Below are 23477 nucleotides of genomic sequence, written 5' to 3' on the forward strand. Positions count from 1 at the left end.
TTATAGAGCTACTGTATATTATTTCCCCGACACTTTTGCATTTGTTCCTACTTCCAATTCTGTCTGTTGTTACCCAGTTTGTTTTATCACTGTCTACAATTGTAAAGCGCAACGGAATCTGATGCGCTATATAAGAAACTGTAAATAAATTTGTTTAACTCCTGGGTACTTTAAGTGGCAAGTACCGTTATCTAAAGACATGTAATAATATAACTGGAATTCTTATTCTGTGCATTTAACATTGACCAACACTGTGTCAACTGGAATCTAATTTTTCTTTTAATTTATTACAGTATCGATATCCTGGCTATTCTTTCATGTGTGGAAAATTTGCTGTTTTCAATATGTAGCACAGTTAATGAACTTTTCGGGCCAGCACAAAATCCCTCAGATATGATTTTCAAGATCCACCATCACTGTAACAGCCTGCTTACAGTACTGACTGCATTAACGGCACCCTTGGAAATTTTGAAGCAGTAAGTACAGTTTATAACTTAATTTAACTACATTTAAAGCTACATACACACAGAAGTTTAGTTATCCAATGAGATTGCTTTGGATTAATATTTGAAAATTGATTCAGGGGTGGTTTCATACCATTGGTTTAAAAAAAATGTGAATGACGGGATTGAATTGTTGGATGTGTATTGTAATGCTCTGTTACATAGAAGTGTAAACAGTGCCTCAATATATGAGGACCAGATCATAGTAAGTAAAATGACTTTCACATTTTCACACGAGTGATGTGATGAAACTGTTAGCTGATTGGTCACAATTCAGCTATCAAATCATTTTACAAAAAATGAATACAAAAATTGTGGGGACCAAATTTATTTTCTTTAAAAAAAATAATGGTACTTCTACAGTATACTGTATATAGTTTTTTGTAAAGAATGTATTTTTCTCAAAACATACTGTATTCACCATTAGAGAGGGCTTTGTGCAATTACACACAATAAGACTGTCACACCAGGGGGCTGAGTCGATGAGACTGAGACCTCTGGTGGGGACCTGGACCGGTACCTGAACCGGGGAGGTTGGAGAGGACCCTTGCGCATGGACTGCGCGACAGTGCACCCGGAGCCAATAAGTAGTCAGAGGTAAAATACAACCGAGTTTATTTAGCAGATGGTTGTAGTATGACAGGCAGTAAAGTATGCAGGGATAATGACACAGTTCATGCAGATTGCAATACTTTACAGATATGATGATAAATGGTATCGATGGTGGAACATCGGATTCGGATATCGGATGTGGAAACTGTGGGTCCGGAAGGACGGACGGAAGGCTTGGAAGCTTGACTGTGGGTCCGGAATGACGGACGGAAGCTTGAGCTGGAGATCCAGAATATCGGACTACAGGTGATGTGGGAACATCGATGGTTGGTGGTGATGCTGGAGCATCGAAGGACCAGAGTCCCGGAGCTAGGCTTGGTCGCTGGGCTGAAGAGGCAGGATCACAGGCGATGGAATAACCTGGACTTCACAGGAGATGGAATAACCTGGAATACACTGCAGCATGGAAGACAACACCAGCAGAGAATACACTTGCACGGAGACAAGGACAGCTGACCATACACAGGAGACAACTGAAGCACTAGCAATGGTTATGAGAGCTCCCAGCATACTTATCCCCACTGGGTGGCCAGGATTGGCCGAGGAAGTATGACAGGGAGATCAGAACCAACAGGATTGGACAGCACAGACATGTGACTGGGAAGAACATGGCAGCCCCCATGTCTGCTATGGCGGGAAAGTGTGTTTGTGCACACCATGCTGGATACTGGGAGCAATGGCGGCGGACAGGTGGATTGCCGTGCACTGGGGACTGTCACTGGGAGACAGGAGGCCGGCAGAGATGACGTCTGGACCGCAAGCTGAACCTGCGGAGGCACTTAGCCGGTAAGAAAGTCTGTCTGACAGCTCGGATCGTGACAGCACCCCCCCCCCCTTTAAGGGTGGCCCCAGGACACCTTTTAGGCTTGCGGGGAAACTTGGAGTGGAACGCCCGGATGAGTCTGGGAGCATGGACATCGATGGCATTGGTCCATGATCGTTCTTCGGGGCCGTAGCCCTTCCAATCGATCAAATACTGCAGATGACCATATCGGATGCGAGAGTCCAAGATTTTACTGACCTCATATTCTGTTCCACGCTGGGTGCAAACCATAGGAGCCTTGGGGAGCTTGGAATGAAAGCGATTCAGAACCAGCGGCTTGAGCAGCGAAATATGGAATGTAGCTGGCACTTTCAAATAGGGCGGCAACTTGAGCTTGTAAGCTACAGGATTGACGACTCGCTCAACTGGAAAAGGACCAATATATCGGGGAGCGAACTTCATCGATGGCACTCTCAATCGGAGATTCTTGGTTGACAACCAGACACGATCTCCTGGACGGAGGGCTGGCACAGCTCTGCGTTTTCTGTCGGCAAATTTTTTGTACCTGCTTGAAGCCTTCAGGAGTGAAGAACGAATGAGCTTCCAGGATTTGACGAATTGCCGGATGGTCGTGTCGACCGCTGGAACAGAGGACACAGGTTGCAGAGTGAAGTCAGGAACTCGAGGATGAAACCCATAGTTGGCAAGAAATGGAGTGACATTTGATGAAGAATGATATTGGTTGTTATGGCAGAACTCTGCCCATGGAAGGAGTTGAGCCCAGTCATCTTGGGAAGAAGAGACATATGTGCGGAGAAATGCTTCAAGGTCCTGATTCACCCTCTCCGTTTGGCCATTTGTTTGAGGGTGATAGGCTGTGGAAAACTTTAGCTTGATTTGAAGCAGGGAGCACAGGCTTCGCCAGAATTTGGCTACGAATTGGACTCCTCTATCGGAGATGATTTCAAGAGGCAGCCCATGAAGCTTGAATATCTCTTTGATGAAGAGTTGGGACAGCTTGGAAGCTGACGGAAGGCCGGTGAGTGGAACGAAGTGAGCCATCTTGGTGAACCGGTCAACAATCACCCAGATGGTGGTGAACTTGTCAGACTCTGGAAGATCAGTTACAAAGTCCATAGAAATATGCGTCCAAGGACGATGTGGCACTGACATCAATTGCCCAGGAGGAGACTGACGACTGGTCTTGTGCTGAGCACATTTAGCACAAGAGGATACAAAGTCCTGTACATCCTGTTTGAGGGACGGCCACCAGTAGGACCTGGTGATAAACTCGTAAGTTTTCTGAATACCTGCATGGCCAGCGAATTTTGAAGAATGCGCCCAACAAAGCAACTTCTTTCTTAGAGCTGGCTTTACAAATCTTTTCCCTGTAGGGGGCGTGAGATTAGAAACTCCCGTTGCGGAGAAGGCCACTGGATCAATAATGAAGTGTTGATGTGTGGACTTAGACTCACTATCTTGCTCCCATGAGCGGGAAAGGGCATCAGCTTTTCGGTTTTGTGTCCCTGGACAGAATGACAGCTTGAAACGAAACCTGGAAAAGAAAAGTGTCCATCTGGCTTGACGGGGGTTTAAACATTGAGCAGACTTGAGATACAGAAGATTCTTGTGGTCTGTGATAATTGTGATCTCATGGACAGCGCCCTCTAGAAGATATCTCCATTCTTCTAATGCCAACTTGATGGCGAGAAGCTCTTGGTCACCGATGGCATAATTACGCTCTGCAGGCAGTAACTTACGGGAGTAGAACCCACAGGGATGAAGACGTCCATCGGGCGCTTTCTGCGAGAGGACTGCCCCAACACCCAAGGAGGAGGCATCAACCTCGAGAATAAAGGGCAAGGTGGTATCAGGTTGTCTTAAAACAGGAGCTGAAGTGAACCTCTGCTTCAACAGATGGAAGGCTTCGATGGCTTCCGCCGGCCACTTCGCTGGATTAGACCCCTTTTTCGTTAAGGCAGTGATGGGAGCCACAATAGAAGAGAAATTACGAATACATTTTCTGTAATAATTGGCAAAACCCAGGAAACGTTGAATACCTTTCAGCGAAGAGGGAATTGGCCAATCTTGGATGGCCTGCAGTTTTCCTGGGTCCATTTGAAGACCAGAACCGGAGACAATGTACCCTAGGAAGGGTATAGACTTCACCTCGAAGACACACTTCTCCAGTTTACAGTAGAGATGATTTGCTCGCAGCCGGGACAGAACCTCTTTGACCCAATAACGATGTTCTGTGATGTTATTGGTGTAGATTAAAATGTCATCGAGATATACAACTACATGTCAATACAGAATGTCCCGAAAAATCTCATTGACATAGTGTTGGAACACGGCTGGGGCATTGCTGAGCCCGAAGGGCATGACGAGGTACTCATAGTGGCCGTCTCTGGTATTAAACGCCGTCTTCCACTCGTCACCCTCTCGTATGCGGATGAGATTATATGCACCCCTCAGGTCGAGTTTCGTGAAGATGGTTGCACCGCTGACACGGTCAAACAGCTCGGTGATGAGGGGCAACGGATATCGGTTCTTTACTGTGATGTCATTGAGGCCGCGATAATCAATGCAGGGACGTAGACCTCCATCCTTCTTCTTTACGAAGAAGAATCCTGCGCCAGCAGGAGAAGTCGAAGGACGGATGAATCCCTTTGCCAGATTTTCCTTGATGTAGTCGGTCATGGCTTGAGTCTCTGGAAGAGAAAGAGGATAAGTTCTACCTCTGGGTGGTTCTTTGCCTGGGATAAGGTCGATAGGGCAATCCCACGGTCTGTGAGGAGGTAGGACATCAGCGCCAGACTTGCTGAATACATCTGAGTACTCTTGGTAGGGAAGAGGCGGAAGGTCTGCTGCATCGGCTGAGGAATGACGAGCTGGGAGTACCTTTTGGAGACAGGTACCGGAGCAGGAAGGATCCCAGGAAAGGATTTCAGATGTCTTCCAATCAAGACGAGGATTGTGAAGACGGAGCCAGGGTAAACCCAGAACCAGAGCATGAGTGGCTCGGGGTAAAACCAGGAAGGACAAAAGTTCAGTGTGCAGGACTCCCACTTTCACTGTAAGTGGCAAAGTTCTGCGGGAGACTGTCGCATCAGGAATCCTATTGCCATCCACAGCAGTAAGGAAGACAGTCTTGGGAAGACTTTCGGTGGGCAACCCCCACTTGCGGACCAGTTCTGCAGTAACAAAGTTGCCAGCGGCACCGGAATCAAGAAGTGCGGAGACAGTCTTGAAATGCTGACCAACTTGTAGGGAAACTGGAAGGATGCAATCAGTTGCTGATGGAGAGGACTTAATTACTCCTAGCCTACCCTCTCCTTGACGGGCTAGGAGGAGGAGTTTTCCTGACGCTTTGGGCATGCAGAAATTTGATGTGCAGGATCGGCACAATACAGACAGAGCTGTGCCAACCGACGACGTCGACGTTCTCCTGGAGACAAACGGAAACGGTTTATCTCCATTGGTTCTTCTTTGGAATGGACCGCAGGAGCAGTAGATAAAGAAGGCGGAGGAGTGGGCACTTTAACTGGAGCGCTCTTGTGACGTTCTACAGCCCTTTCTCGAAAGCGTAGGTCAACTTTGATACATAAAGATATAAGGTCACTTAGACCTGTAGGTAAGTCTCTGGTAGCGAGTTCATCCTTAATACGGTCGGATAGACCATGCCAGAAAGCTGCGTATAAGGCTCCATCACACCAGGAGAGTTCAGACGCCAGAATCTGGAACTGGACCAGATATTGACCGACGGAGCGGGATCCCTGTCTGAGACGGAGGAGTTCAGTGGAGGCAGATGCTGATCGCCCAGGCTCATCGAAGATACGCCGGAATGTTGACACGAAGTCCTTGTAGTTGGACAGGATGGCATCAGATCTTTCCCATAAGGGAGACGCCCATTCTAACGCTGCTCCACACAGGAGGGAGATGATGTAGGCGATCTTGACCCTTTCAGTAGGGAAGTTGCTGGGTTGCAGCTCGAAGTGAATCTCACACTGATTGAGAAAACCTCGACAGGTCTTGGGGTTCCCATCATACTTGGTGGGGACAGACAGATGAAGGCGAGGTGCAGCAGCCATTACAGGAGGATGAACTGGACTTGAAAGTTCTCTGACAGGCTCAGGGCCACTGAGAGTGGTCTGTAGCTTATCCAGCCGGGAAGACAGATCTTGCAGACAATGAATCACTTGGCTCTGCGCAGCCTCTTGCTGATCCAAGCGAACAGCCAGTTGCTGTACAGGGCTGGATGATGATGCTTGGCTTGCGGCTGGATCCATTTGGCTAGTGCTTACTGTCACACCAGGGGGCTGAGTCGATGAGACTGAGACCTCTGGTGGGGACCTGGACCGGTACCTGAACCGGGGAGGTTGGAGAGGACCCTTGCGCATGGACTGCGCGACAGTGCACCCGGAGCCAATAAGTAGTCAGAGGTAAAATACAACCGAGTTTATTTAGCAGATGGTTGTAGTATGACAGGCAGTAAAGTATGCAGGGATAATGACACAGTTCATGCAGATTGCAATACTTTACAGATATGATGATAAATGGTATCGATGGTGGAACATCGGATTCGGATATCGGATGTGGAAACTGTGGGTCCGGAAGGACGGACGGAAGGCTTGGAAGCTTGACTGTGGGTCCGGAATGACGGACGGAAGCTTGAGCTGGAGATCCGGAATATCGGACTACAGGTGATGTGGGAACATCGATGGTTGGTGGTGATGCTGGAGCATCGAAGGACCAGAGTCCCGGAGCTAGGCTTGGTCGCTGGGCTGAAGAGGCAGGATCACAGGCGATGGAATAACCTGGACTTCACAGGAGATGGAATAACCTGGAATACACTGCAGCATGGAAGACAACACCAGCAGAGAATACACTTGCACGGAGACAAGGACAGCTGACCATACACAGGAGACAACTGAAGCACTAGCAATGGTTCTGAGAGCTCCCAGCATACTTATCCCCACTGGGTGGCCAGGATTGGCCGAGGAAGTATGACAGGGAGATCAGAACCAACAGGATTGGACAGCACAGACATGTGACTGGGAAGAACATGGCAGCCCCCATGTCTGCTATGGCGGGAAAGTGTGTTTGTGCACACCATGCTGGATACTGGGAGCAATGGCGGCGGACAGGTGGATTGCCGTGCACTGGGGACTGTCACTGGGAGACAGGAGGCCGGCAGAGATGACGTCTGGACCGCAAGCTGAACCTGCGGAGGCACTTAGCCGGTAAGAAAGTCTGTCTGACAGCTCGGATCGTGACAATGAGAAATAGATTCAGACATATCCATCTCATTAGAAAGACAAGAAACATGTAAAGTAAGTCAAGTAAAACAGATAAATCTAACTTAAGCCCTGTACACAAATTGATTTGCTTTTGATTCGATGTTAGATTTGATTTTCTATTAGATCTGGCATTAGATCTTTCCATTCGATTTGGCATTAGATCTGTACTTTTGCATTCATGGTACATTGTACACATTCAATTTACTAGATCGAATTCGATATTTCCTTGGCTGCACAGTAAATTTTTCTGTTCGATTTTGTGAAGTGACACAAAAACCATTCGATTTTGTTTAGGATTCAATTTTATTTTGCTTCTATAAGCAAAATCGAATCAAAAATCGTGAAAAATCGATGCATGTGTACAGGGCTTTAGATTAGTGAGAATATATAGAACAGTGGGAAGGAGGAGCTGAAACCAATATAGGAGGGGTAGGGGGTGAAATGTTGAATTTTCTAAGGTTTAATTGATGTAATGGGAAGTCCAGGAAGAAAAAACTACAGTTCCTTAATGTTATAAGGGCTGCTATATTATTGCAGAAGGCTGCAATCTTTGGCCATAACCACTAGATATGGAGTCAATTTGTCCACCTCTCCATTAGCCATCTAACACAGAGCAGACGTGGTCTGGAATTGTTTATGTAATTTTAAAGGCATCATATATTAATGGTAGTGAACCTTGTAGGCATTTTTGTGTAGATAATTGATTTACTGCAGAGACCTTTTCCCGATTTACAGACCAACAATCCTCCTCTGGAGGGTCTTCCATACCCAGTTACTGTTTTAGATCATACTTTATAGTAAGGGGGTTCATTAGTATGTTAATATAGTGTACAGTATTGAAATCATACCTTTCATACATGGCCCGATAAGTCATACCAGTTCTAAATGGTTCAGAAATGGAAACATAGCAGGGATGTAACATAGTGCCTCAGCCGAAGATACTGTAAGTAAAAAGCATCAGTGGTATAACAGGCTAAGGTGGGATCACGCTTGGTGGGTCCTTTTTATTACTAACTTGTTTCAGATCATACATCCTTCCTCAGGGTGTAAAACTTTCTTACACCCAGTAAAAAAAACTGTGTTTGAAATGCCAGGTCAGGCATGGGATTTTGGTGTGAAAGGGGTATCAGCCACTTCTCCAACAGAGACTTTATAACTATAACAATATTGACGTTTAAACTTCCTATGGGAATAAAAGGGGACATATAACATTTTAGCTGTAATTAATCTCATAGAAACACTGCTAATGTGTTATCCTGAGTGTATGTTCAAAGGTGTTAGAAAAGTGATGGGCGTTCCTGGCTGGTGGCAATAGGGGGGAACCAAAGAATAAAGTCTGTCCTGTTGGTGTGTTATGGGAGTGACGTGAGAAAGCGCAGCTACTTCCACAGCAGAAGCCATGTTCACGCACAGTCAGGCTGATGGTGAATGCGATGGTCTGGCGTGTGTAGGAATACTGTCCATGTTACTGCGTGCAATATTGCACATTCATGTAAACGAGCACACCAAAACTAGCATTCACGTATTATCTCTGACAATATGGGTATACAGCAGTGTCCCCCTCTGTATAAAGAAATATGGTGGATTTATAAAAATGCTATGCAATAAAAACTGTACGTTTCGCAAAGAAAATGGGAAACAAAAACTGCAGTGGAAATTGTAAGACAATTATATCTGAAACCTAGCATGTAAGATAAAATCTCATGTCAATCCTCGCCCAAGCCTGGGTTTACGTAAAACTAGTCCATTTTTTTTAACATAATAATGGTTATATCTAGTAATAGATTCCTTTTAAGGTTAGCGAGAATCCTCTGCAGCTTGGCTTTTCTGTATAGGTTCGCATTTTATTAAGTAACACGGATAAACGCTTGACAATCTAAAGCTGATGGAAGTTGATGAGCCACAGAGAAATATAGCTATCTGACAATGCCTGTACCTTATCGAAGCATTAGATCCTGTATTCCTTACAACATTCACAGAACGGAGCATAAGTTCTAAAACACATGCTCTCCTTTGCTGGAATGCTCCAGTTCAAGACCCCTGTGCATGGTAAATCTGCAAATAGAGTAAAAAGTAAGCTGACGGAGGAAAGAGGAATCGCTGCTTTATGGGTGACAGCTGCGAGAAGTTCATTATAATATATATCTTTCCAGACTTTTGAACAAGGATAAGTTTGAGTACAAAACTTTTCATCTTTGTAAAATTGCTCAGTTAAACTATATTGTAAATCACAAAAAGACCATTTGCCATGTGTATTCAATACGTCTTTTTACTTCAATTTTAATCCGAGTGTGAAATATTATAGAATTCCTCAAAATGTTCCTTTCTTTTAACTACTATATTTTATTGATACCCTGCTGAAGTGTCGACATTAATGAATAATGTGACATCCACCCGTGCTACACTACCAAACAATATGTGAACATCAGATAAAAAGAAACTGTATTCACCAGTAGATCCCCACAAGAGTGGCACTTCTATTACATACTACACTCCAGAAGCAGAATTCCAGTGCGGACTACTCTACACAGTCTATATTTACACCATCTATACACTCATACCTGTTCTGCTTACAGTCTTGAATGTACTGCACTCTTCCATTCCCGATATAACAAGAAAGTTGGCTGTTTTTCGAATCCATCCCCAGGTTTAATGCCTCCATTGAGCAATACTGACAACATACAGTATAAAGGGTATGGCTATCAGCGGGTTTGTCTATGGTGTGTTTTCTGAAAGACTGAAGCATTTTGTATTGTGTCCTTCCCCCAACCTCCATATTCTCTGTATTAGCACTTTTTTGGAACTGCTTCTGAGTCGCATGCAATGCATTCGCAATTCTGGCTTTTTTTCTGTGTTTAGAAATCACACCGATAGCCATTGTCAGTTGTATCTGTGTCATTGTTCCACCTCCAGCCCGCCGATGTCATCACTGACATCATCCTTGGTGCAGGAGGTGGATTTCTGCATTTGGCTAGCTCAGATTGGGACGCAGTCTCTGAATAAGAGATGTATGAAGCAGTGAGCAGGAGAAGAAGTTGCCCAAGACAACTAATGAACTGCTACCTATAATTGTATCAACTCTTTTCACTCGTTTCACTTTTCATACATCTCCCCCTGTGTTGCTCTTAAATAATATAAGATCTGAAATGACATGTAACTCAGAATCAGATGATGCATTGCACGTGTGCAGATATCGATCTCAGTGCTGCAGCCATTTGGTGGTGGGGGATGCACATCTGTGTTTATAGAAAATGAGGGCATGTCGGCCTTATTTTCTGGGAGCAGGAGGGAGGAGGCAGCCATTCTGACTAAGCTTAGGCTTACACAGATGGACAATTCAGCCACCATCGTGATGTTGACCCATTGCTGTGACTTTGATTGCAGGACTCTGATCTAAAATGCTTTTCCCTTCTTACGCCTCTTGCAAGCATTAGCATATTTTTGCACATCCATCTCAGAATCAGGCCCTCTGTTCAATAACAATACCGTCCATAGTCTTTCCTATTTAAGAAGTGTCATTGCTTTGCAGGTTCATGAAGAATAAGATTCCTGAATTCCATGGGCATTCTTTAGATCCAGAACCTGAACACTTATTATTCTGGTTTATGTTTATTAATCCAGATCTATTCCCTTCTTCACCTAAGTAAGTGTATTTATATATGTATTGTCCTTTATTTGAATATGTATTTGAAATTCAATATTTTCATTTTTTTTCTCTTTTTGTTAATCTCTATTTTCTACTAACCTTAATGAGGTAGTGTTTGTTATGACAGTAATGTATCTACAATGCATTGTTTAATGACCACTGGATCCAAATATTGAATTATACTGTTATGAACCATGAAGGTAAAATATATTGTTCAGCATCACATGGACTTTCTATGGTTGCTTTGCTGTATTGTATTATATGCCCACTCCATTGCACATTTCTGAAGTTCTTTCTACTGTACATACAGTATATAGAACTTGTAGAGGCCAAAAACTTGATGACTGCTGATGTGGCCCACATACATGAACCAGTCCTTAATGTGATTTTTTTTCTTAAAGAATGTCTGCCTATTTGGTAGCCACTGTGTTATGATAATCTGGGCTGAACTCAGAGTTAACCCTCGCTTTGACTGGCCGGTCTGCAATAACTTGATACAGCTTGAATGGTGCTTCTGTGGCTGAGTTGGTGAAGCCACAGCAGCACCTGACCCTGACTCTATTATTTTACCCTGGGTCATCTGGCACCTGCGGAGGTCTTAGCATTTGCCACTAATAGCAGCCTTTCCAGGGCAGACTAGCTCCACCCTCTTGGATGCCACCTGTTTTTTCGCGGGGACACAAAGTCCTAACCTAGTCAGGGTACTAGTAAAAGGATAAACTGACTAGACAAAACAAAGATAAACTAGGCTCTACACATGGACATGGACTAGAATATGCAGCCATGCAGACAAGGACTGAACACAGGATTTGCGGCCTAACCGCTATAATGTGAATGCGTCGCAATAAACCAAAAAAGAACTATAACCAAGGTATTGCAGATAGGACAATGTCGCAAGGTTAGACCAATATCGTCAGCATCTGCCATGAGACAAACAAACAAGAAACAGGCCTGCACCCTAAACGCCTCCATGACTGTCGCGGGACAAGACCTATGGCTTCAGCTGGCTCCGTGAGACTACCAATGGCAGATAGTAATGAAAGGTGTGACTTCCTTACTTCCTCTACAATTTGTGGGCAAGCCGCTGGTAGTCACAACACCTTCGGACAGAAGCTGGACAAAGACAAGATGTCACAAACTGGATGCAATGGTTCTCTTATACAGGCAGGATCACACAGGATACATGGCAGGCATGCTTACTGGAATACTCAGACACAGGCTGGAGCAATCTAGGACACAGCTGCTGCAATGAGGTCCTAGATCCACAGGTTGGATTACTCAGGACTCTGGGATAATCTCAGCCAGGAGTTTGCTAGGAATCTCTGGGACAGTATAATTTACCAGGGACAAGGAATATCATAGGAGTACCATAGGAGTATAACAAGTATATAACCGGCAGGGTTCAGTGCTTAGAGCATAATATATACCAAGTGGCATAGAAGTCACACCCAACACAGACTAAGGCATGCATGGAAACAAGGCAAAGTGGATCAACCAAAACCTGGAGCGCTGATCCGGTAAGTACTAAACGCACACAGAACATGTATAAGTTCATGTCATGCCTACAGTATCTTCTAGCATGTCAGCCGCTGTAGATAGGTATATGTCAGCATGTCAGGCATATTTAGATAAGTATAAATGTTCCAGTTGTTTCATTAACGTTTTTCAGTTCACCATAGGTGTACATTGCCACATTTGTATTATTCACATATGAAAATGAATACACATTGATCTGGTAAAAAATAAAATGCAATCAAATATGTAATGCTTCTAAAGCTTGTCAAATATGGTGATGTTTTATTGGCCCAACTGCTACAAGCATTAACTCCAAATGAATTGCCAGTGATCATTCTATAACTGTCTTCATAACATAAGTTCCAGTGTTTGTCATGTCCATTTATTGATAACTAGGTGATTCATCGCGCCCTACGGGCGCTCTTCACACCGTCGTAAGGGGCTGCGCCCCCTTAATTTGTGAACGTTTGTATATGAGAAATATGGTTAGAATTGTATGAAAGATGCCCTGTATTGCAACTTAGGTGTCCGCGAATCGTGGGAGGGGGGGTCGCGGAGGGTGCCGCGAATTGCAGGAGGGGGGGTCGCGGGGGGTGCCGCGAATTGCAGGAGGGGGGGTTGTGGGGGGGTGGATGCTGCGAATCGCGGGAGGGGAGGGATTGCAGAGAATCGCGGGAGGGGGGTCGCGGGGTGGGTTGCCGCAAATCGCGGGAGGGGGGTTACGGGGGCGGGGGTTGCGGTGAATCATGGTAGGGGGGTCGCGGGGGGTGTGCCGTGAATCACGGGAGGGGGGGTCACGGGGTGGGGTGCCGAGAATCGCGGGGGAGGTGTGTGTGTGTGTGTGCCGTGAATCGCGGGAGTGGGGGTTGTGGGGGGGGTGTGACGCAAATCGCCACAAGAAAAAATCAACACAGAAAGGTCAACACATGTAAATGTTGACATAAGTGTGGCACTTCATTGGTGTCCATGTCGACACATGAGAATGAATATGAAAATATTCAAAAAATGAATAAAAAACTTCAAAAACTCATGTCAACCTTTTTCATTGTCGACCATAGCCATGTCAGTGTTTTCCATGTGCAATTTAATTCTGGAGCTGCCGCGAATCACGGGGGGTGCCGCGAATTGCGGGAGGGGGGGGGGTCGCGGGGTTGGGTGCCGCGAATCGCGGGAGGGCGGGGTTCACAGGGGTTCCGGTGGGGGGTTGCCGCAAATTGCGGGAGGTGGGGGGTCACGGGGGGTGCCGCGAATCGCGCGGGGGGGGGGGGTTGCGGGGGGGTGTGACGCGAATCGCCACAAGAAAAAATCAACACAGAAAGGTCAACACATGTAAATGTTGACATAAGTGTGCCACTTCATTGGTGTCCATGTTGACACATGACAATGAATATGAAAACATTCAAAAAATGAAATAAATCTTCAAAAACTCATGTCAACCTTTTTTATTGTCGACCATAGCCGTGCCAGTGTTTTGCATGTGCCATTTAATCCTGGGGCTGCCGCGAATCGCGGGGGGTGCCGCGATTTGCGGGAGGGGGGGGTGGGTGCCGCGAATCGCGGGAGAGCAGGGTTCATGGGGGTTCCGGTGGGGGGTTGCCGCGAATTGCGGGAGGGGGGGGGTCGCAGGGGGGTGCCAGGGTGCCGCGAATCGCCGGAGGGGGGGTTGCGGGGGGTGTGACGCGAATCGCCACAAGAAACAAATCAACACAGAAAGGTCAACACATGTAAATGTTGACATAAGTGTGGCACTTCATTGGTGTCCATGTCGACACATGAGAATGAATATGAAAATATTCAAAAAATGACAAAAAAACTTCAAAAACTCATGTCAACCTTTTTCATTGTCGACCATGGCCATGTCAGTGTTTTCCATGTGCAATTTAATTCTGGAGCTGCCGCGAATCACGGGGGGGGTGCCGCGAATTGCGGGAGGGGGGGTCGCGGGGGTGGGTGCCGCGAATCGCGGGAGGGCGGGGTTCACAGGGGTTCCGGTGGGGGGTTGCCGCGAATTGCGGGAGGTGGGGGGTCACGGGGGGTGCCGCGAATCGCGGGAGGGGGGGTTGCGGGGGGGGTGTGACGCGAATCGCCACAAAAAAAATCAACACAGAAAGGTCAACACATGTAAATGTTGACATAAGTGTGCCACTTCATTGGTGTCCATGTCGACACATGACAATGAATATGAAAAAATTAAAAAAATTAAAAATAAATCTTCAAAAACTCATGTCAACCTTTTTCATTGTCGACCATAGCCATGTCAGTGTTTTGCATGTGCCATTTAATCCTGGGGCTGCTGCGAATTGCGGGGGGGGGGGTGCCGCGAATCGCGGGAGGGGGGTCGCAGGGGGGATGCCGCCAATCGTGCAAGGGGGGGTCGCGGGGGGGTTCTTTTTGCAGCGAATCGCGAGAGGGAGGTCGCGGGGGGGGGGTGTTTTTTCCGCGAATCGGGGGGGGGGTCACGGGGGAGGGTTTGCCGCGATTCGCGGGAGGGGGGGGTCGCGGGGTGGTGGTTATGCCGCGAATTGCGGGAGGGGTCTTGGGGGGGGTTCTTTTTGCAGCGAATCGCGGGAGGGGGGGTTGCGGGGGTGTTTTTGCTGCGAATCGTGGTCGCGGGGGAGCGGGTGTTTTTGCCGCGAATCGCGGGAGGGGGGCGCGGGGGGGGGAGGTTTTGCCGAAAATCGCGGGAGGGGGGCGCTCACCTGGTGGCTGTGGAGTAGCAGTGCTGGGCAACATGGGAAGGCAGTGGGTGTCTGGCACTGTCTGTGGGCTCACTGGGCTGGTTCTCTGTCACATACCTCCCAACATGACCCTCTCCAGGAGGGACACAATGCTCTGTTTCTAGACTTCCCCTTAATGTATGATTGCCATCACCTGTTTTAAACAGGTTAATTTCTCAGAAAGGTGTTCAGCACAGATGAAGGCAATCACACATTAAGAGGAAAGTCCAGGAACAGAGCGTTATAGACACAGACACCCACTTTGAGTGACAGATGTAGCCAAATATATAGGAGATTTTATTTACGCTTGATTCACTATTGCACTTGTCTCCCTTCATTCAACAGTTTTTTTTTTGTTTTTTTTTTATTCTTTATAAAGCTTACAGAAGTTCACAAAAGTAATCCAAATGCAAGTAATTATGTGAGAGAGACATTTTCATGGGTAATATTAGGTCAATAGTACATATTACACATAAGATGTATGTAAGAGAGAACATGGGTAGAATGGAGGGATATGGGTACAGAGGAGAACAGGACTACAGAAAGAGAGTCACAAAGGCTTTAATAAAAAAAAAGAACGTAAAAGAGTGCCATTTTGACCTTCCTTCAATCATCTTGGGTGACTTCATTGTTCCCCCATCTCTACTCCCTCACATGAACTTTTGGTCCATTACAATGGACCTAGTCATCCTACTTGTGGGCACTCCCTTGATCTAGTCTGTACTCACCATGTGTGCTTTTACAAATTCCTAATTCCCTCCATCTAACCTCCATCTTCTTTCTTTTAATCTATTTTTTACCCCTTAACCACTTCTCCCTCCCAAGTCTGCCATTACCAAATATAATTTTGTGTTGACTGACCATGATACATTTTTCCTTACTATGCTCTTTCACTCAACAAATGCAGCCTTAGATCTTTTCGGATTGCTTTGCTTTAACTCTGACTACTAGCTCTCTGTTCCATGCCTCAATCCTGGCTTTCCAAATGTACAATACACCTGCACAAATATTATAGTTCTACCTTACTGGACACCACACACCTATGCAGTGCATACTTTTACTCAAAATTCTCTATCTACCTGTGTGTCTTAATTGCCTTGAACTACCTTCTATACCCCTCTCCTCACCACTCTTCATCTTTTTCCATCCAGGATTTTGGCCACTCACCTATTCATATTCAATCTTGAATCCATCCATGTCGACATTGCCTTCTACCAGTCTTTCATCACCCTACACTCTCCCAATCGACTCCTACATCCTATTATACTCCCCATCCCATGTCTTCTTTTTTGTACTTTCCCCTATCCACTCTCCACTTCTCCTGCTACCCTCCCTCTGTCTGTTCCCACTAATTCAACCTATATTTCTCATTAGTCATGCCCGTTTTCAGGATCTAGCAAGCCCTCTTTTATGCCATTCCTAAAAATATACTCGTGACCCTGACTCATCTAACTACCTAGTCTCTCACCTCTCCTTTGCCTCTAGCTTCTTGAGTAGATTGTCTACAGCCACCTTTAAATCTATCCTCCCATTCTTACTTTTGCCTGTTGCTCCTTGATGTCTAAGTGCTTTCTGAAACTCAACAGACATGTGGCAAGCAGAAATTTGAGAGAATGATGGCTATTCATGCATTAATCTTGTTAGGCCCAATGCTCAACACAAGTTTAGCCACTTTGCATTGCGAAACCTACTACATTTGGGTGTGACCAGCGTGAATAACGGTGTCTGAATTTCCCTCAACATGTCTAATCTAAACAGATCAACTTCTCCACTGAGTCACCTTTCCTATGTCATTTTTACTTTCAATTGGTAACCCCACCATCTCTTCTGTCCCATAAGTCTTCTGTCTTGTTGTTTATCTTTGACTGTGTCCTTTATTTTAAACCCCATGTTTAGACCTTTCCCATTTGTGTTGCTTCATTTGTAATATCGCCATGGTAAGACCATATCTTAATCTGGAAAGAAAGAATACCCGCATTTTCTCATTGTTATCTCTTTCCGGACTAAAGTATCATAAACTGTTTTTATCAGGCATTCCACTTACAATATCTGCAAAGCTTTAAATAGGTTTCTTTACCAAACCTACTAGTTATCATAATTAGCCACCGGTGTTACCCAAGCAATGCTATATGTACTGTGTAAGAAAAGAAAGAAAAAAAACCCATGTCAAACTTTTCACTGTTGACCTCCCCATGTCAACCTAATGATTGTCGACCTAATAACCCTGTAGACCTAACTCACGTCGACCATCAGTCATGTCAACCTTAATGCAAGTCGACCTAGTGGCGTTGACCTAATGCCTGTAGTCCTAGTGAACGTATCCCGATTTAACATGTGCAGAGAAAGTTACATTTGGGTGAATTATTATTTTGATTTCGTGCAGTGTAAATACTGGCTGCTTTATGCTTACACTGCGATAGAGATATACGTTATATAGAAGTACAAACCCCACCCAAATCTAGCTCTCTACACATGTTACATCTTCCCTACCTGCAGGACTCATGGTTTTGTCCATAAAAAATGAGTTTGCTTTTGTGAGTGAACCAGAATCAGGCCCTAAATACCATTATTAAAATATATATTTATAAAAAAAATTTAACATCACTAATATATATAGTAATAAAATGGCTTTTGCATAAACACTGACAACTTGGATGATGTACAAGCTGAATATATATTATTATGGGCCATTTCTGCATAGTTGTCAGTAATGTAAATTTGATGCTGTTCAGTCATTTTTTGAGGAACATCAATCAATGTAGAATATAATGCTACACTATTCTGTCACATCCTGTTTATAAGGGACAGGGACATCTACCTCTATTTTTATGCAATAGCAGCAATATGACTGTGTGTCTAAAACACCAATAACAAAACTAAAAACATTATTATTATTATTATTATTATTATTATTATTATTATCATCATCATCTGATAAATACAGAATTTGACTGCAGTTAAGAACCACTTTACGAATATAGACTGCCCTAAACCCATGTTCAATTACAAAGTATGGTTCATTTTTGTCAGGGGCCTATTACCCTGCCAGAATAATTTTGGATTGTGTGAGAAAACCGAAGTACTGGGAGGAAACTCACGCAACGTACTCACGTACGGGGAACATATACAGTCTCTACAATGTTAGGGCCATGGTGGGAATTAAACCCATGGCCTCAGTGCTGTGAGGCAGTAATGCTATCCATTACACTGTCTGTTATTGTTAATATACTGTATATTACACTATCAAAATATGCAGTGCTGTAAAGAAAGTATTCATATCAGTGGCAGCTCCTTTCAAACACCCTGGCCCATTTTCGTTTTGCTCTATAGCATATCACCAGGCAGGATTCAATGTCCTTCCTGCCTTTCGGCAAAAAGAGGGCGTGTCTGCTTAAATGGCCGAGGATTGTCGAGATTCGTCCGTGATCGCTACAATTCACGGCCATTATCGGCAAAATAGGCCACACAGCTTTTAAAGTCGGGCCCATTCTGTCGATTTGCCTCTTCAATGCTGTCGGGCAAGACAGTATTTAATAGGCATCCGCCGCTATTTCCCCCTTCGGAAATAGCAGTGGAAATTGAATAATAATAACTAATTGGCTGATTCTGAGTGGAAGGAAAAATGTTGTGGGCATCCATGAATTAACTACGCTATTTCAATGCGAGAATCTGTAAAGCTAATGCAGGTGTTCATGCATCTGTAAGTGGAAACCGATGCTATCCACTGATTTTAAACTAGCCTCCACTACTGTAATCATTACTATAGGCAATTGTACCTGCCCCATGCTATGTACAAATGATTCCTTAGAAACGGCTTCCCTTCCCCATACACCTGATGCAAACAGAGCTTTCCATGTACACCTGTGACATTAACGAAGCATGGTGGCATTATGTGCTTGCATTATTGCCATCAAAAAATGCTAATTTTCACAGAAAGACGGATGTGGCCACGTTCTGTACTACAGAATAGGATGGACACGGAAAAAAATGTGTACATTTGTATACCTGCATATGCGCTGTTGCCAAAATCTTTGCAATAGAGATCCTTCTGGCTCCGAATTAGGGTTCTCTTTTATCAGCCTGTAACATTAAAGTTAGGAGCTGATTTGGTTGGTACTTTATGTCTCTCCAAGGCTTAGTAAATATACACCGAGCCCCTAACTGCCTTAACATACATGCACACTCATGCATGCTAGTGTTATTGTCAGAATCCAATTAACCTACAAGTATGTTTTTGGCATGTTAGAGGTATCCCGTGTACACAGAGGAAACTCACACAAACTCCACAAAGTTCGGACATGACATGACGTGGGCCAGATGCACTAAGCTTCAAATGTGAACAAATGGAGAGTGTAAACAACCAGCCAATCAGCTCCTACCTCACATTTTTTAATCACAGTCTGTGACATGGCAGGTAGTAGCTGATTGGCTGGCTGTTTATCACTCTCCAATTTATCACTTTTGAAGCTTAGTGCATCTGGCCCTATGACTTGAACTCATGACTTTAGTGATATGAAATATTAATGCAATTCACTATGCCACCATGCCTCCTATAGCTGTTTATGTCTTCAGATCCTTTTTTTTCCCCTTAAATCAGTGCTACATTTCTGGAAAAAATTCAAATACTTTGTCTATCTCTGTTTAATGTTCACTTTAGTAAAGAATTATGAGCATGTTCTGTTTCATGAGATATTTCTTTTTCCGTTATGAGGCTCATCTTGCTCACACAGAGCTGTGTTAGTTATGAGAATGAGCTAGCATATGCCTCTCCATATGTCCAACATAGAACCAACTCTACAGCTATTGGTGGTCGCTCGGTGGCCAAGGTTTTTCCTACAGCATGTAATTTCTCCCCTTAGAGCGAATCACTTTGCAGTGAGTATTTCAATCTGCATCTAATTTAAGTGCCAGGAATTTGTATATATTGCAGTTTGATAATTCTCCATCTGTTTGTAGAGAGAAAAAAAAAACCTATATTTGCAACATAATCTATAAATTACTTTTATTAATTCGTTTTAAACAGATGCATTTGGAAAGTTTCATGTGTTTGTTTTTTTTTAGCTAAGTGTTGCATAACACATAACGTCATTTACAGCTACTTAATTTTATTTCATGCTCTTTCGGTTGGATCTTAAAAATAAAATCTGTAATTTTCCCTGTAGTCAAAAACCCCCCCCAAAAAAACTAATTTGTTTTAGCGCCCTTAGAAAGGTATTGCTTGCAAGTCAACCTTCCAACATAATTTCTTTAGTTCATAGTTTTTAAATGTAAGCTGCATTGTACTGATTTTTTGTTGTGTTATTTATTACACTTCATTCCCCTTAGAGTAGCAGTTAATAAAATTATTTCAATATTTCTTGATATTCAGTGCACTCATATAACATGATAAAAATGTACTTTAATAAAAGATAAAAATTTCAAATGGTAGCACCACATAAAGCAATCAGTGGCGTAACTATAAATTTTGCTCCCCCCTGCCAAAAAGTGTGTGCCCCCCCCCCCCCCTCCAGGCTCCTCTCCAGCATGTTTCCCCAGCGTCACACGCATAACGGTGGCCAGCATACACTGCTGCTTCCCTTGGCTCCGTCGCATCCCAGGCCACCATAGCACGCCTGTCCAGCCTGTACACAGTAGCCAATAGCCGGCTCTGTGTACAGTCAATTGTCATCTCTGCCATGGCCCCACCCACGCTGCGGCTGACTCGCGTCCAGTGCTCAGTCAGTGGGCAGCGGCAGGCAGAAGCATGTCAGTGCGTCGAGCGGGTGTCGGCGCCCGCACAGACCCTGCTGCTGCTTTACAGTAGTTACGCCACTGAAAGCAATGCCTAAAGGTTCCGCCCTTTGAATGCCAAGTAAATTTGTCAAAATAGGTGTGAATATTGGCAAGCAAACCGTTTTATTCATCACAATGACCTGTAATGTTTACCTTATACAGATGTAGCCGGGCTCATCTTTGCAGGGGATGGCGGCCGGCTACCGCCAGGGGTGCGCGTGCACGAGTCGCTCGCACGCCCCGTGGTGACGGAGCTTGGCGGGGGTCCCGCTGCTTCCCCTGCCGTCGCCGTCGGTCCCCCTCGCCGCCCTGACACCCCCCCGCACTGGGCAGTGTCTCCCTGAAGCGGAGATGGGCATGGAGACGCTGCCCAGCCGCCGTGATACTGGGATGCGCGTCCCAGTCTCTATCACCGGCGCTCGCCACTGAAAGGGAACTGGCGAACGCCGGCCAAGGATGGCAGCGGCTCCATCTATATAGGAAATATAATATTTTATTACACAACACTTTTTATTTCAATTTATATAACACATGTGAGCAATGCTGGCATTTTAAGCTGCTATTTTAAACATCTCTCACATAGATGTTGGCACACAAAGGGTTAAAGAAAGATTTCCATACAGTATGTGGGAATCATTATACCATGGTTAATATGTAGCAAGGTTGGGTAAAGGGATGGCAGTGAAAATAAACTTTCTCCTGCCTTCGGTAATAAAAGTCAGTCTAAACTGACTTTTATTGCAGCCGCTGTTTGCCGAAGACGGTGCTGATCCCGAGCAGGTTGGTTGCGTATTAGAAAGGAGGAAGCACATAATTAAAGAAATGTAAGAAATATAAGTTTCCCTACCAGCCCCCCCGCTGTGTATTGAAAGTATACCTGTGAATTGCGGTATCCCGACTCGTCCTCCCTGGCATGCTGGGTGCCCGCAATGACATCACACCACGCATGGCTTACAGTGCGGGCGCCCAGAATTTCTGCTGCCCACTGCACTGCCTTGCTCTGTATGTCCCCGGGCAGCAGGAGGATCGGGCCGGACAGGGCCTGGGGGACTGCTGTGTATGTGCAGCGGGCTGCGAAGGACTCGCGGCCCGCTGCTGTGAAGTGGGGAATGGTGACCCATGGGCGCGGGGCGGGTGAATGGGTGTGTTGGCGGGCTGCTGCCTGGGCCCTACCCTCCATCAGAGCAGAGGGGCCCGGGACAGTTGTGCCCATAGCACCCCCCTGTCGGCGGCCCTGACTGTGGCACCCAAGGTTCTCCATCCCATGTGTAAAGTTATGTCTGAGATTTAGCTAGCACGATCACCTAAGTACCTCTATTATCAAACATCTTCTTTCTTTTCCTCCCATGGCCAATCCCAGAAGTCCCAGAAAATACTTGAAAACTCTTTCCACTAATAAGTAACTAAATCATGCAACTCTAAAGCTGGCCATACATCTACAGATCGATTGTCAGATTGGGCTGGTTGGAACAAAATCCTCGTAATGGATGAGAGCAAATGGCAGTTGACCATTGGCTTTGAAATGCTGGAAAACTGCCAAACTGTCATTCAGATATTACCAGGTTTTTGTTCCAACCAGCCCAATCTGTCAATCGATCTGTAGATGTATGGCCAGCTTAAGAGCAAAATATTTGCTATATGTTTTATTTTTATATTCAAAAAGACATATTCACATGGGATACGGTCGCTAGGTCGACATACATTAGGTCAACCACTAAAGGTCGACAGGGTTTTGGTCAACACATGAAATAGGTCTACAGGGTTGGAAGGTTGACGCAAGTGTTAGGTCGACAGTCAAAAGGTCTTCATGAGTTTTCACTGTCAGATACAAGCCGTATTTGATACCCTACCATCCCGCAGGGGTCTTCAACCCATGGCCCGCGGGCCACGAGTGGCCCGCGGAGCTGATCTCAGTGGCCCCCTGCCCGCCGGCCTGCCATGCACAGGATTTTTTTTTTTTTAAGTAAAAGAAAATGCTGCCAAGGGAGGCAGTGTAATGGAGTCCCCTTGGGTGCCGCCTACCCGATTTCCATTGGCTGCAGGCAGGGCAGAGGAGTTTATCCAGCGCGGCTGAGGGAGGAGGAGGCACGTCTGGTCACGAGCTGGGGAGTTGGGACCCGGCGAAGCTGCGGGAGGAGGAGACGCAGCTGGCGGGAGCAGGGGACCCGGCACTGGAACTGCAGGAGGAGGAGGCACAGCTGGCGGAGGGGACCCAGCGAAACTGCAGGAGGAGGCATGGATGGTGGAAGCAGGTGACCCGTCAAAGCTGCAGGATGAGGAGGTACATCTGGCGGGAGCAGGGGACCTGGCAAAGCTGCAGGCATTACTGGGGGCATTGTGTGTGGGGCATTACTGGGGGCATTGTGTGTGAGGGGCACTGCTGGGGCATTGTGTGTGAGGGGCACTGCTGGGGCATTGTGTGAGGGGCACTGCTGGGGCATTGTGTGAGGGGCACTGCTGGAGCATTGTGTGAGGGGCACTGCTGGGGCATTGTGTGTAAGGGGCACTGCTGGGGAATTGTGTGTGAGGGGCATTGCTGGGGCATTGTGTGTGATGGGCACTGCTGGGGCATTGTGTGTGAGGGGCACTGCTGGGGCATTGTGTGTGAGGGGCACTGCTGGGGCATTGTGTGAGGGGCACTGCTGGGGC

At 45.7% G+C, this 23477-nt stretch overlaps 1 protein-coding gene across 7 annotated transcripts in view; it reads left to right on the top strand.

The window, feature by feature from the left end:
• Positions 1 to 23477, top strand: part of KIAA0825 (KIAA0825 ortholog) — a 387619-nt gene that overhangs the window by 114702 nt on the left and 249440 nt on the right. For all 7 annotated transcript variants that reach the window (XM_083151784.1, XM_083151782.1, XM_083151783.1 and 4 more), the window contains 2 exons: positions 294 to 476; positions 10708 to 10821. In XM_083151784.1, the coding sequence (XP_083007910.1) occupies positions 294 to 476; positions 10708 to 10821 (297 nt within the window). The remainder of the gene's footprint in view (positions 1 to 293; positions 477 to 10707; positions 10822 to 23477) is intronic.

Source organism: Crinia signifera, chromosome 1 (genome assembly GCF_055691185.1).
Source record: "Crinia signifera chromosome 1, ASM5569118v1, whole genome shotgun sequence".
NCBI classification, from domain to species: Eukaryota; Metazoa; Chordata; class Amphibia; order Anura; family Myobatrachidae; genus Crinia; species Crinia signifera.